We start from the raw sequence: 15,501 nt of genomic DNA on the forward strand, positions 1-15,501 counted from the left end.
TATTAACCCCTATTCCGCTGTCCTCCCGCATTGCAAACACTAAATTAAAGTTATTAACCCCAATCTGCCGCTCCCGACATCGCCGCCACTAATAAAAGTTATTAACCCCTATTCCGCCGCTCCCCGACATCACCACCACTATAATAAAGTTATTAACCCCTATTCCCCTGCACCCCAACATCGCCCACACTATAATAAAGCTATTAACCCCTATTCCGCCACTCCCCGACATCGCCGCCACTAAATACAGTTATTAACCCTTAAACCTCTGGCCTCCCACATCACTGCCACTAAATAAACCTATTAACCCCTAAACCGCCAGCCCCCCCACATCGCAAAAAACTAAATTAAACTATTTACCACTAAACCTAACAACCCCCTAACTTTAAATTAAAATTACAATATCTCTATCTTAAAATAAATAAAAACTTACCTGTGAAATTAAAAAAAAACTAAGTTTAAACTAACAATTAACCTAACATAACTTTTATACTAAAATTAAAATAACTACAAATTAAATAAACTAAATTACACTACTAAAAAAAATAATTCTAAAATTACAAAAAATTAAAAATACTAAATTACAAAAAATAACTAACACTAAATTACGAAAAAAAATAACAAACAAAATTATCTAAAATAAAAACAATTACACCTAATCTAATAGCCCTATAAAAATTAAAAAGCCCCCCAAAATAAAAAAAAAACCTAGCCTACAATAAACTACCAATAGCCCTTAAAAGGACCTTTTGTAGGGCATTGCCTTAAAGAAATCAGCTCTTTTCCCTGTAAAAAAAATACAAAGACCCCCCCAACAGTAAAACCCACCACCCAACCAACCCTCCAAAATAAAAAAACCTAACTAAAAAATCCTAACCTACCCATTGCCCTGAAAAGGGCATTTGTATGGGCATTGCCCTGAAAAGGGCATTTAGCTCTTTTAAGAAAGCCCAAACCCTAATCTAAAAAAAAAACACCCAATAAAAGTAAAAAATAAACTAACACTAACCCCCGACGATCCACTTACAGTTTCTGAAGTCCGGACATCCAGACGGCTAGAAGTCTTTATCCAGGCAGGGAGGTCTTCATCCATCCCGGCGGCGTCTTCATACATCCTGGCGGTCAGTGCCGGACTGAGAATAAAAATCAGCCCTGGAAAAATATGAAGACCAGCCCTATTTTCTGTTGAGTCGGTAGAATTCACATGACCCATTTTTCTCAAAGGGGATTACTGGCATTTCCCAATATTTTTTTCAGAATTAAATTATATTACTTTGTATTAAATAAAAATGTCAGATTAATGCTATATAGCAACCCTACTTCCCAATAGCATCCATTAATCACCCCTTTAAATTGCAGCTTTCCAGCCCCAGCTGATGCAGCCCACCGGGAAATCCCCTGGTATCCTGGTAGGCCAATCCAGCCCTGCTGGCGGTGCGGAGCGGGTCCATCCTTCAAGACATCCGGCGCGGAGCGTCCTCTTCATACCGTCGCCGCCGTACACTGAATCTTCAATGCAAGGGAGCCATTTCAAAAAGGCGTCCCTTGCATTCCTATTAGCTGATTTGATTTTTGAAATTCAAATCAGCCAATAGGATGAGAGCTACTGAAATCCTATTGACTGTTCAAAACAGCCAATAGGATTAGAGCTACTGCAATTCTATTGGCTGATTTGAATAGCCAATAGAATTTCAGTAGCTCTCATCCTATTGGCTGATTTGAACAGCCAATAGGATTTCAGTAGCTCTCATCCTATTGGCTGATTTGAATTTCAAAAATCAAATCAGCAATAGGAATGCAAGGGACGCCATTTTGAAAAGGCTTGTTTGCATTGAAGATCTCGCTGCCTGGATAAAGACTTCTCACTGCCTGGGTGGGGTTTTGTTTAGATTAGGGTTTGGGCTTTCTTAAAAGCGCTAAATGCCCTTTTCAGGGCAATGCAAAAGAGCTAAATGCCCTTTTAAGGGCAATACCCATACAAATGCCCTTTTCAGGGCAATGGGTAGCTTAGGTTTTTTTTAGAGTTAGGTTTTTTATTTTGAGGATTTGTTGGGTGGTGGGTTTTACTGTTAGGGGGGCTTTGCATTTTTTTACAGGGAAAATAGCTGATTTCTTTAGGGCAATGCCCTACAAAAGGCCCTTTTAAGGGCTATTGGTAGTTTATTGTAGGCTAGGGTTTTTTTTTTATTTTGGGTGGACTTTTTTATTTTTATATGGCTTTTAGATTAGGTGTAATTGTTTTTATTTTGGATAATGTTTGTTATTTTTCGTAATTTAGTGTTTGTTATTTTTTGTAATTTAGTATTTTTTATTAGGGGTTAATAACTTTATGTAGGTGTCTGCGATGTCGGGGGCGGCAGATTAGGGGTGTTTAGACGTGGGATTTATGTTAGGGCGTTAGGTTTAAACATAACTTTTTTTCCCCATAGACATCAATGGGGTTGCGTTACGGGGATCGCCATTCCGTGCTTCAGGTGTCAGTTTTTTCTAACACCTTCTCCCCATTGATGTCAAAGCAGCCCTTGGATTTTGTGCGGTATGGAGCTTAACGCCACCATATCACACGCACAAAGCATTTTTTTTAAAAACCTGTAATTGCAGTGCTATGGAGGGTGAAATAATGCAACTTTTGTTGCATTCATTTTGCACCCTCTATAGTGCAAAATTTTTCTTCTAATATATTTTTTCTTCCTTTTTTTCCATAACCTTTACCATCTCCTGATCCATAACCATCTCTCATTGTTCATCTCTGTTTCTCAGGATTTAGGATCTCCTACTTCACAGCCCCCAGAGGTGGGTGCTTATGAACTGGAGGGAGGCGGTGAGTTTATGCCCCCATCAGATAGTCTGGAAGAAAGAAATTACATTGCTGACTACCTACTTACTCTGCTGCTTCCGACACTAATTGCCCTGCTGCTCTGTGCAGTGTTGTCCTACATCATGTGCTGCCGCAGAGAGGGGGTGTAAGTATAAAATAGAAAAACGTCCTGTATATGGGAATAGAGCTGCAAATCACAGCACTTTGTTTTATTTGCAGGGAGAAGCGAGATGCAGAGACTTCAGAGTGAGTTTCTAGATGAATATGCTTGTAGTGTTATTTTTTTCTCTGTGCAGCTAAAACCAGATCATGGTAAATGAAGCCACCAATCAGCAAGCACTGAACCAAAAATGGGCCAACTCCTAAGCTTGGATTCCTGGTTTTTCAAATAAAGATGCAAAGAGAACAAATTAAAATTGATAATAGGAGTAAATTAGAAAGTTGCTTAAAATTGCATGTTCTATCTGAATTATGAAAGAAACAAATGTGGGTTTAGTATCCTTTTAACATTAACCTGTGTGCTTTATGTGTGTCTTTGTGTAACACCGGATGAGCACACTATATGCATGTAATATTGTTTGACAAGCATGTATATGTGCTTTTGTGAGAACTTTCTTGTGTTTAAATAATCTGTATTCAGTGTTTTTACATGAAGGAAAAAGTTGTTATTCGCATAAATCTGAAAAACAAGTGAAGTCTTGCAAGGTAATGGAATACAAAACATTGAATTATGAACATTTTAGGTATCATAATGTACTAAAAGAAACATTATTTACAGGGAATATCTGTTTTGTGTAACATTTTTATGTTATAATTATTGTATTGGCTGATGGGGTCATTTTTAACCACTTGTTATAAGTATAAACTTTGCAGAAGTATTTAGAATTATTCTCCTTACCCTATATAGCTCATCATACTCTTGACATCTTTATTTCTGTTTCTACATATTTGAGTATGGTAGTATGGGATAAAGTTCTGAGTTTCAGAGGTTATACTAGCCGAAAAGCGTTTTGTTTTTTATAATTGCCTTTTTTATTTCACTGAGTGGGTCTTAACCGTTATTAAAGATTACCATATTTGATTTGTATGCAGAATTGCACTGTTGGTGGATTCTTCTTTTTTCACAGGCAACCTGCAGAAGGAATTTTAATGACTAATTACTTCTTTATTTACACCTGTGGCTAATTATAAAGAATGTTCTAAACCAGTGTGAAGTTTTTAAAGAAAGAAGTGAACCCTTTAAGTAGATTTATTGCTGTTTGCAAGGGCCTAGCCAATATCCAACCTTCAGCAGAGTTGTTTTGTCTGCTAACACAAAAATATTTGTGGGTTTAACACCTCTGGAGTATTGGATCATGGAATTGCCCTTAATAGGATCTACTTGCTCAGAGGCAAATAAAGACTCATTAGGGAAAGCATTTTCACTATATGAGCAAGCAGAAAGGGTGAACCAATTGTGATTCTTCACTGAATCACATCTTACCCATTTTTGCTATATAGTGTGAAAAAAAGAATAACGTAGGTATGGGATTAAGCATTCACTTCTTAAAAAGTTTAGATCTTTCAAGAATCTGACTATTCCAAGGGATTAGAATTTTGATCTTTACTTTTTGCAAGTCATCTTTTTTATCTAAAGCATTACTGCTATTGTATTTGCTGGCTTTTAAGACAATTATACTTGTGACTCCACTCACAACCAGAAGGTTATCAGAGCTTGGGGCTCTACAATGTGTCTTTTTCCAATCTGTCAGCAGGTCAAGTTGTTCATTTTTAATTTGAATTAATAATTTTTAAGTTGTTCTCTCATTCTGCCCTAATGGTAAAAGAATAAGCTTGATGTAGTCAGAGCCAGTGGAGATTCTAGGGCACCTTTTAGCAGCACCCAAACCCTTAAAGCTGCCAACTGAACTGAATTTGGCAGTTAGATTTATTTTTCTACTTTATCATTGATCTTCTCGGCTTTTTATTGCGTTTTAGTATTTCTTGTTTTTGCACCTCAGACCTTGTGACCATAAAGAGCAGCAATCTAGAGACGTAAAGCACTAGGGAAAAGATAGTGGATGTTTGCAACTATGGAAAACAAAAGGAAAAGAGGAAATTAATAAAATAAATATGATAAAAAATTGCAACCTGAACCACTACCATCCACAAACTATTATATTTTGCATTTCAGCCATGTTTGTTAGCGACCATAACTTACAGGCCGCCGATACTGAGTCTAAGTATAATCCGAAAGCTTCTGAGGATACCAGGAAGTCTTTTTATCTTCCATTCTGTTTCCTGAAAAGGGTCAGAGAGCTTTTCAGGCTTCCTAGACCAGTTGGATTTGCTCCACTGTCTAATGGCGAGGAAGAAATCTTGAGGTTTTAAGGACAGGGCTAATTCACCTAGAGCTGTATCTTCATTGTTACGACTACGCTGAATAATTATGCAAGTCACTTGGTTCTCCCTGCACATGCGCATTACGTTTTATCAATTCTACTTCATGCTTCATCATGAAAAGCATTTAGTGGAAAGGCCTTGAAGATATCACTTCATCAACCCTAGACACTTAGACAAGCGCATTTGTCCCCATCCCTGCCATCAGGTACTGATTGATATGACTATGAAAGAAAGTTTTTATACATAAATCAACTTAAAAGTGATATCATATAAAAGCTTACCCTGGTGCTACACCAATCCTGTTCCCTGACTCATTTCTTGAGTATAATCCACTTTCTCCTTTTTCTCTCTGGAAAAGTCCTATAAAGGCTATATACATAATTCTAGGAGTAGTTTATATATGGGAATGGGAAGAACCCCCTAGTTCTATTGGCAAGGCTGAATCTTGATTTCATATGTATGCCATACATATGGCTTTAAGCCTGCTGCTTGTGTCTGTGTAATTTAACTTAGACATGTGCCCTGGGTACAGAGGTATAATTATAAATCAGTGGATCTTGAGTTAAGGTCTCTAAACCGCCATCACTACTGAGCTTTAGTGATATACATACAGGGATGGAAATATGTATGTGTGTACATATAGTATATGTATGTATCTGTTTGTATGTGTATGTATGTGTATGTGTGTGTATGTGTGTACATATAGTATATGTATGTATCTGTTTGTATGTATGTGTATGTGTGTGTATGTGTGTACATATAGTATATGTATGTATCTGTTTGTATGTATGTGTATGTGTGTGTATGTGTGTACATATAGTATATGTATGTATCTGTTTGTATGTATGTGTATGTGTGTGTATGTGTGTACATATAGTATATGTATGTATCTGTTTGTATGTATGTGTATGTGTGTGTATGTGTGTACATATAGTATATGTATGTATCTGTTTGTATGTATGTGTATGTGTGTGTATGTGTGTACATATAGTATATGTATGTATCTGTTTGTATGTATGTGTATGTGTGTATGTGTGCATACATATGTGTGTGTATTATGTGTGTATAATAATGTATGTATGTATGTCTATGTATAAGGCGGTTTATGAGCTCTGGAGTTAGAAATCCTGCACAAGAATCATAATCTCCTTTATCAGCTGATATTGTAGTGTGAAGATACATTATAACAAGTAGCATCTTTTTTCATTTATCCTGGGTAAAAAGGTATTTTTTATAAATACAAAGTAAATCAAATATATCAGCCTTTCAAATATATTGTGCTCTGCTGTGTTCATTCTCTTCTGTCCAATAATAATAATAATGTATCTAATACTGTTCCCACTAATTTATTCAGACTAACAGGCTATAATAATAAAATTATATTGCTTGCGTGATAACCAGATGTGCACAAAAAGCTGAAGTTAGGATATTGCGTGCATGCGTTATCTTATTCCCCCATAGAAGTCAATAGAGCAAAAAAGGTGGAAAAAACCCATAACATATGTACTGTATTTATGTGTTTATATGTGCAAATATGTCTGTGTATATATATATATATACATATAAGTACATAAACACATATGTACACACACACACACCAGTGACGTGCACTCATAGGAGGCAGGTGAGGCACTGCCGCACCTGCCATTTGGGGCAAATAAAAAAATATATATATAATTTTATAAAAAAAATAAAAAGTTAAATGTTTTTTGTTTTTTTTAAATTTCCAACTCTATAATATTGCGCAATAGAGGCAGTGGGTTCTGGTTTTTCTCTATTGCACAATATTTTTACATAGATTTTTATGACTAGCCACTCTGCTGCACCACCCGGTGGTGATTTGCAGCAGCAGCGCGGCTGATAAAACTATTAAAGAGGCATCTCTAATGAGGCCTCGTATTTTCCCTGGGAGCCAATCAACACCGGTCATGACTCCCTGCTGTACTGCGCAAAGAAGGAGCAGTCTCTGGCGGGAACAAAACAGTCAGTGACACTCACTCCTGCCTGTTTGGGACAGACTGAGTCACAGCCATCAAGTTAGCCAGCCATCAAGTTAGCGAGTTGATTGCTGAGCTAATCACAGCTGCTGCCCACAGGTCCTGCCTGCCCTGACTGAGGAGCCGACACACACAGGTAAGTCGTCGTCAGACACTTAAAGTTTAACTTTAGAGGAGGCGGCCACTACTGGTCCGGTAGGAGGAGGAGGCCTAGGCTAGGGGCTCTTGACTAAGACTTTGACTGTCACAGTCTGTCTAACGGCTCGGTATGACACTCTGACCACTACTCTCTCTGACTGACTGACCCGGAGCCCCGTTACAGGCTCTTACCAAAATTATTAACCGGACCGGTACTCCTCATCATGTGATCATCTGATTCTGATGATCACATGCTGAGGACCGATCCGGTTAATAATTATTAAAATTAGCAGCTCCGTAGCTTGGTTGCTGGCAGTGCACTGCCACTTGTTCACTGACTGACTTCAAGTTCTGACTGTGTCACTCCAGTCCTCACTAGTGTGGCCCTGAGCAGCGGAAGATGACCCGACAGACATAAATATGTCTGTTTGGTTAATATTAGTTTTTGTTTTATTTTAAATGAACCAAACCCTTCCATCTTGTTTTATATTGATGTTTTATTAAGAGCTCCTTGGTGTAAGTCTGATATATGGACAAGTTGCTGCTATAAACATTTCAAGGAACTCAAGCTGAGAAACCTAACTTTCCCTTTCTTTTTTGTGTCCTTTTACTGTCAATGCAAAACTGAGTTAATGTTGGTTGATGCTCCTTTATTTTTTGCCAAATTAATTTTTGTCTTTTTGAACTTTTGAAAAAATGAGTAAAGTAAGATAAAAACAACAGAAAAGGATACCTTATGCTCACCATAATAACAATAGATTTTGTGTGTGAGTGTGTGTTTGTTTGTTAGTGTGGGTGTGTGTGGGTGTTTGAGCGTGAGTGTGAGTGTTTGTGTGTGTATATATATATATATATATATATATATATATATATTACAGTATTAAATTATAAAACATAGCAAACATTGCTTCACATCATGCACAGAAAATTGACAAGTAGAACACAAAATAGTATTCTTACTACAAGTACAAGTCTTACTACAAGCATATAAAATAAAGTACTCATTGTTTTGTTGTTGCTCATCCTCAATGATGATAATTAAATTGTATATATATAAAAAAAATAGGGCAAACCTTAAACATAATATAGATACATTTCCATTAAGGGGAAGGAAGTAATGAAGAAACCTAAATAACTGATCCAGTAGTTCAGTCTTTGCTTACTATCCTGCCATCAAGTCCTCCTCTCCAACTATAGGAATATGATTGTCAAACATATGTTTAAAAAAACACATCTGTTCAAAAAAGAACAAGATAAATATCCTGTGGTAAAAACCTTTTTAGGTTTCCAGATAGATTCAGTGTCCATGACTCTGTCTCTGACAGACAAGAGACGTCTAAAATTGATCTCAGCTTGTGGAATCCTTCAATCACAATCATTCCCTTCGGTAGCCTTATGCATGGAAATTCTAGGTCTTATGACTGCTGCATCGGATGCGATCCCCTTTGCTCGTTTTCACATGCGACCTCTTCAGCTCTGTATGCTGAACCAGTGGTGCAGGGATTACACAAAGATATCTCAATTAATATCTTTAAAACCGATTGTACGACACTCTCTGACGTGGTGGACAGATCACCATCGTTTAGTTCAGGAGGCTTCTTTTGTTCTTCCGACCTGGACTGTAATTTCAACAGATGCAAGTCTGACAGGTTGGGGAGCTGTTTGGGGGTCTCTGACAGCACAAGGGGTTTGGGAATCTCAGGAGGTGAGATTACCAATCAATATTTTGGAACTCCGTGCAATTTTCAGAGCTCTTCAGTCTTGGCCTCTTCTAAAGAGAGAATCGTTCATTTGTTTTCAGACAGACAATGTCACAACTGTGGCATACATCAATCATCAAGGAGGGACTCACAGTCCTCTGGCCATGAAAGAAGTATCTTGAATTCTGGTATGGGCAGAATCTAGCTCCTGTCTAGTTTCTGTGGTTCATATCCCAGGTATAGACAATTGGGAAGCGGATTATCTCAGTCGCCAAAAGTTACATCTGGGCGAATGGTCTCTTCACCCAGAGGTATTTCTTCAGATTGTTCAAATGTGGGGTCTTCCAGAAATAGATCTGATGGCTTCTCATCTAAACAAGAAACTTCCCAGGTATCTGTCCAGATCCAGGGATCCTCAAGCGGAAGCAGTAGATGCGTTGTCACTTCCTTGGAAGTATCATCCTGCCTATATCTTTCCGCCTCTAGTTCTTCTTCCAAGAGTAATCTCCAAGATTCTGAAGGAATGCTCGTTTGTTCTGCTGGTGGCTCCAGTATGGCCTCACAGGTTTTGGTATGTGGATCTTGTCCGGATGGCCTCTTGCCAACCGTGGACTCTTCCGTTAAGACCAGACCTTCTGTCACAAGGTCCTTTTTTCCATCAGGATCTCAAATCCTTAAATTTAAAGGTATGGAGATTGAACACTTGATTCTTAGTCAAAGAGGTTTCTCTGACTCTGTGATTAATACTATGTTACAGGCTCGTAAATCCGTATCTAGGGAGATATATTATAGAGTCTGGAAGACTTATATTTCTTGGTGTTTTTCTCATCATTTTTCCTGGCATTCTTTTAGAATTCTGAGAATTTTACAGTTTCTTCAGGATGGTTTGGATAAAGGTTTGTCTGCAAGTTCCTTGAAAGGACAAATCTCTGCTCTTTCTGTTCTTTTTCACAGAAAGATTGCTAATCTTCCTGATATTCATTGTTTTGTACAAGCTTTGGTTCGTATAAAACCTGTCATTAAGTCAATTTCTCCTCCTTGGAGTTTGAATTTGGTTCTGGGGGCTCTTCAAGCTCCTCCGTTTGAACCTATGCATTCTTTGGACATTAAATTACTTTCTTGGAAAGTTTTGTTCCTTTTGGCCATCTCTTCTGCCAGAAGAGTTTCTGAATTATCTGCTCTTTCTTGTGAGTCTCCTTTTCTGATTATTCATCAGGATAAGGCGGTGTTGCGAACTTCTTTTAAATTTTTACCTAAGGTTGTGAATTCTAACAACATTAGTAGAGAAATTGTGGTTCCTTCATTATGTCCTAATCCTAAGAATTCTAAGGAGAAATCATTGCATTCTTTGGATGTAGTTAGAGCTTTAAAATATTATGTTGAAGCTACTAAGAATTTCCGAAAGACTTCTAGTCTATTTGTTATCTTTTCCGGTTCTAGGAAAGGTCAGAAGGCTTCTGCCATTTCTTTGGCATCTTGGTTGAAATCTTTAATTCATCATGCTTATGTTGAGTCGGGTAAGACTCCGCCTCAAAGGATTACAGCTCATTCTACTAGGTCAGTTTCTACTTCCTGGGCATTTAGGAATGAAGCTTCGGTTGATCAGATTTTCAAAGCAGCAACTTGTTCTTCTTTGCACACTTTTACTAAATTCTACCATTTTGATGTGTTTTCTTCTTCTGAAGCAGTTTTTGGTAGAAAAGTACTTCAGGCAGCTGTTTCAGTTTGATTCTTCTGCTTATAATTTCAGTTTTTTTCATTATAAGATTCAAACTTTGTTTTGGGTGTGGATTATTTTCAGCGGAATTGGCTGTCTTTATTTTATCCCTCCCTCTCAAGTGACTCTTGCGTGGAAGATCCACATCTTGGGTAGTCATTATCCCATACGTCACTAGCTCATGGACTCTTGCTAATTACATGAAAGAAAACATAATTTATGTAAGAACTTACCTGATAAATTCATTTCTTTCATATTAGCAAGAGTCCATGAGGCCCACCCTTTTTGTGGTGGTTATGATTTTTTTGTATAAAGCACAATTATTCCAATTCTTTATTTTTTATGCTTTCGCACTTTTTTCTTATCACCCCACTTCTTGGCTATGCGTTAAACTGATTTGTGGGTGTGGTGAGGGGTGTATTTATAGGCATTTTGAGGTTTGGGAAACTTTGCTCCTCCTGGTAGGAATGTATATCCCATACGTCACTAGCTCATGGACTCTTGCTAATATGAAAGAAATGAATTTATCAGGTAAGTTCTTACATAAATTATGTTTTATTGAACAGATTACACTATATACAATTCCGCAGAAGGAACCCCCTTTGTATTCTTTTCTATTTAAATAGCCAAGTTCCTTATATTTTCATTATCTCAAAAGTGTGCTTTAAAGGAACACTGAACCCAATTTTTTTCTTTTGTGATTCAGATAGAGCATGCAATTTTAAGCAACTTTCTAATTTACTCCTATTATCAAATTTTCTTCGTTCTCTTGCTATCTTTATTTGAAATAAAAGCCATCTAAGCTTTTTTGGGTTAAGAACTCTGGGCAGCACTTTTTGATTGGTGGATGGATTTTTTCCACCAATCAGCAAGGACAACCCAGGTTGTTCACCAAAATGGGCCGGCATCGAAACTTAGATTCTTGCATTTCAAATAAAGATACCAAAAGAATAAAGAAAATTTGATAATAGGAGTAAATTAGAAAGTTGCTTAAAAATTCATGCTCTGTCTGAATCACAAAAGAAACATTTTGGGTTCAGTGTCCCTTTAAGCAAAAAGGTGCTGATGTGTATTACACCACCCCTTCTCTTCTTTTCTGTGTGTCTGTGGTTTTTTTTTTTTTTTAAAGGTGTGTGTGAGTATTTCTGAGTGTCTGTTAGTGAGTACATGTTTCTGTGTGTCTGTGAGTGTGTATGTGTGCCTTTGAATGTTTCTGTTTTTGTGTGTCTATGAGTGAGTGAGTGTGTGTGTGTCTAAGTGTTTCTGCAGAATTTTAAGTATCCAACAACATAACCTCTTTCTGGTTTATATGTGTGTTTATCTAGCTCAGATACTAGCCAGTGCCTCACCAGCCACTGACCTCACTGCACGTCACTGACACACACACATATATATATATATATATATATATATATATATATATATATATATATATATATATATATATATATATATATACACACACACACATGTATATGTATGAATTTCTATGTTTTTTTATAACATCTGAGAGCTCTATCTTTGAGCCCTTATAACATTTTTGTGCAATTTTTTGTAATAATTTGTATTAGATGGTATTATTATGAGTGTAAGTGTAGTTTGTAATGTATCTTTTTGTGTATTTTATGACTATTTGTTGTTTCACAAAACAGTTAACTAGAGCTCTGAGGACATGCTATCCCAACGCGGGTTTAATTCAATTGCGCTCAAGGGATGGCGCTTACTTTCAATTTGTAATATGAGCACTACATCCACCACGCACAAATAGTCGTGATAAACTCAATATCACTTGTGCGTAACTGTTAGCGCGCCACTTGTAATCTGGCCCATAGTATGGAATGAGTCTGTAGCGGCTGAGCACTGCTAGTCCTGAATGTAAAGTGACACTGACCTAATCAGCAGCAGTAGTCACTCTACTCAGCTGTGTGACTTCCACTGATGATTGGGTGACCGGTAGTTTTGTCTGGACCAGCGGTTCTCTGCATTTCCTGAGTGGTACTTTAACTAGGTGTTTAACTCAATTGCGGGGGTTAAACACATAGAGTTGGGTCATTGCTAGTGGTAAAATTACATGATCTAACAAATTTGAGCATGTAACTTTTTTATTATTGCCCTTTAACAGTAGATATTTAGCATGAACCCCTGTTTGTTATGTTCTTGCACCTGTGTATTACAGTGTATTTGTGTGCCATTCATGTGCATGTTTCTCATATAGTGCCCAGTTAATGTGCTTGCATGTGTGCATGTATGTTATATACAATGTATGTAATTATACATGTGCCCTGCAGCATTCAGCTTATTCACCAACACACAATCATGACCAACACAGAGGAGCTGAGGCATATGGCTGCCACTCGTGATGTTCCGCGCCCTCTGTCAACTCTGCCCATGTTTAATGTCCGGACAGGACAGAGAGTTCCTCCCATACAACCACATCAGGACAGCGCTCGTGTCCCACTTATTCTGTCACAGCAGTAAGTAACCATGAAATATCCAAAAATATAAGCCCTGTTCCCTTTTCTCTGTGTCTTTGTCTCCCTCTTTGAGTGAATGGGCAAACTATGTGTCCCACAGTTCTTCCATTCTATGTCATTATGTCCCTGTCTTACCTGAAAAGAGCAAGCCCTATATGATATATATATATATATATATATATATATATATATATATATATCTCAATGTTATCTTGTTATGGAGGGACAGGCTTCATGGCCCATAATTCCCTCTTCTCTGTTCTAATATGCCACCCTACAGAGGACAGACATGTGGCATGTCCCACAGTTCCCTTCCGTCTGTACCAATATGCTGCCACCCTACAGGGGAAAGACAAGCTCCCTACAGGAGAGGGACAGGTGTATTGCCCGACAATTCTCTCCTGTCTGTATGAATATCACACCCTACAGGAGAGGGACAGGTGTATTGCCCCACATTTCTCTCTTGTCTGTATCAATATGACACCCTACAGGAGAGGGACAGGTGTATTGCACAACAATTCTCTCCTGCCTGTATGAATATCACACCCTACAGGAGAGGGACAGGTGTATTGTCCCACATTTCTCTATTGTCTGTTTCAATATGACACCCTACAGGGGAGGGACAGGTGTATTGCCTGACAATTCTATCCTGTCTGTATAAATATGACACCCTACAGGAGAGGGACAGGTGTATTGCCCCACATTTCTCTCCTGTCTGTATCAATATACCACCCTACAGGAGAGGGACAGGTGTATTGCCTGACAATTCTCTCCTGTCTGTATAAATATGACACCCTACAGGAGAGGGACAAGTGTATTGCCCGACATTTCTCTCCTGTCTGTATCAATATGCCACACTACAGGAGAGGGACAGGTGTATTGCCCGACAATTCTCTCCTCTCTGTATGAATACGACACCCTACAGGAGAGGGACAGGTGTATTGCCCCACATTTCTCTCTTTTCTGTATCAATATGACACCCTACAGGTGAGGGACAGGTGTATTGCCCGACAATTCTCTCCTGACTGTATAAATATAACACCCTAGAGGAGAGGGACAGGTGTATTGCCCCACATTTCTCTCCTGTCTGTATCAATATGCCACCATACAAGAGAGGGACAGGTGTATTGCCCCACATTTCTCTCCTGTCTGTATCAATATGCCACCCTACAGGAGAGGGACAGGTGGATTGCCCCACATTTCTCTCCTGTTTGTATTAATATGACACCCTACAGGAGAGGGACAGGTGGATTGCCCCACATTTCTCTCCTGTCTGTATGAACATGCCACACAGTTGAGGGACAGGTAGACTGCCGCACAATGATCTCCTGTCTGGGTCTCTATGTGCCACAATTACCCTCTGCTTGTTTCACTGTGTCACCCTATTGGGGGCAGGATTGATCTCCCACAGTCCCCACCCCCCCTGTCTGTGTCACTGTGTCACGCCATAGAGCAGTGACAGGCTGTATGTCTCATAGCTTTCTCAATGTATTCTTTTCTTTTCCAGGTAAGAAGATATTTAGAAGTTAGTGAGGCAAGAACAGAATTATGGTACATCACCTTGTTTCTTTCTATATATGGTGTGGCTTGTGTATAAAGTATATCTTGTGTGCAAAAGACGTAACAATGTCTTGTTTGTTTCTTTTTTAAATTTAAAAGTATAAATTTATATAAATTTATATAAAAACAAACACAAAATACAATTTTCATTTAAAATACAGGAACATTTAGGGCCAGATAACAAGTGGCGCGCTATTTAAAGCTTCCACTCAAGCGTTAATTGCGCTAGAAGTAAACTTTTTGCACTTGTGTTGCGCTTATATTATGAGTTGAAAGTAAACAGCAAAGAGACAAATAGAAGTTATTGGAGCAAAAAAGTGGGAAAAAACCTAACAACCTACTCTTGTGCAAACTCGATCGCATATTCTCATGTGCGCTAATATTCTTCACATAGCAGAAAATGTTCTATTTATTCATAAATTCCTATTTCTACATAAATATGATGTTTTTTGGGCACAAAATATATTTATACCTCTATACCGGCTAGATTTAGAGTTCTGCGGCCAAAGGGGTGCGTTAGCTACGCGTGCTTTTTTTTACATTTTTTATATTTTAAATAAAATACCTACAAATAAATACAATTAAATAAACTAACTAAAGTACAAAAAATAAAAAAGAACTAAGTTACAAAAAATAAAAAAATATTTACAAACATTAGAAAAATATTACAACAATTTTAAACTAATTACACCTACTCTAAGCCCCCTAATAAAAT

General features: G+C 37.9%; 1 protein-coding gene across 2 annotated transcripts in view; it reads left to right on the top strand.

Moving 5' to 3' along the window:
- Positions 1-14,845, top strand: part of SGCA (sarcoglycan alpha) — a 190,014-nt gene extending 175,169 nt beyond the window's left edge. For both annotated transcript variants that reach the window (XM_053700092.1, XM_053700094.1), the window contains exons 7-10: positions 2,761-2,963; positions 3,038-3,064; positions 13,041-13,226; positions 14,734-14,845. In XM_053700092.1, coding sequence (XP_053556067.1) covers positions 2,761-2,963; positions 3,038-3,064; positions 13,041-13,226; positions 14,734-14,737 — 420 coding nt within the window. In that variant the 3' untranslated portion in view covers positions 14,738-14,845. The remainder of the gene's footprint in view (positions 1-2,760; positions 2,964-3,037; positions 3,065-13,040; positions 13,227-14,733) is intronic.
- The last annotated feature ends 656 nt before the right edge of the window (positions 14,846-15,501 follow it).

Source organism: Bombina bombina, chromosome 1 (genome assembly GCF_027579735.1).
Source record: "Bombina bombina isolate aBomBom1 chromosome 1, aBomBom1.pri, whole genome shotgun sequence".
In the NCBI taxonomy this organism is placed as follows: domain Eukaryota; kingdom Metazoa; phylum Chordata; class Amphibia; order Anura; family Bombinatoridae; genus Bombina; species Bombina bombina.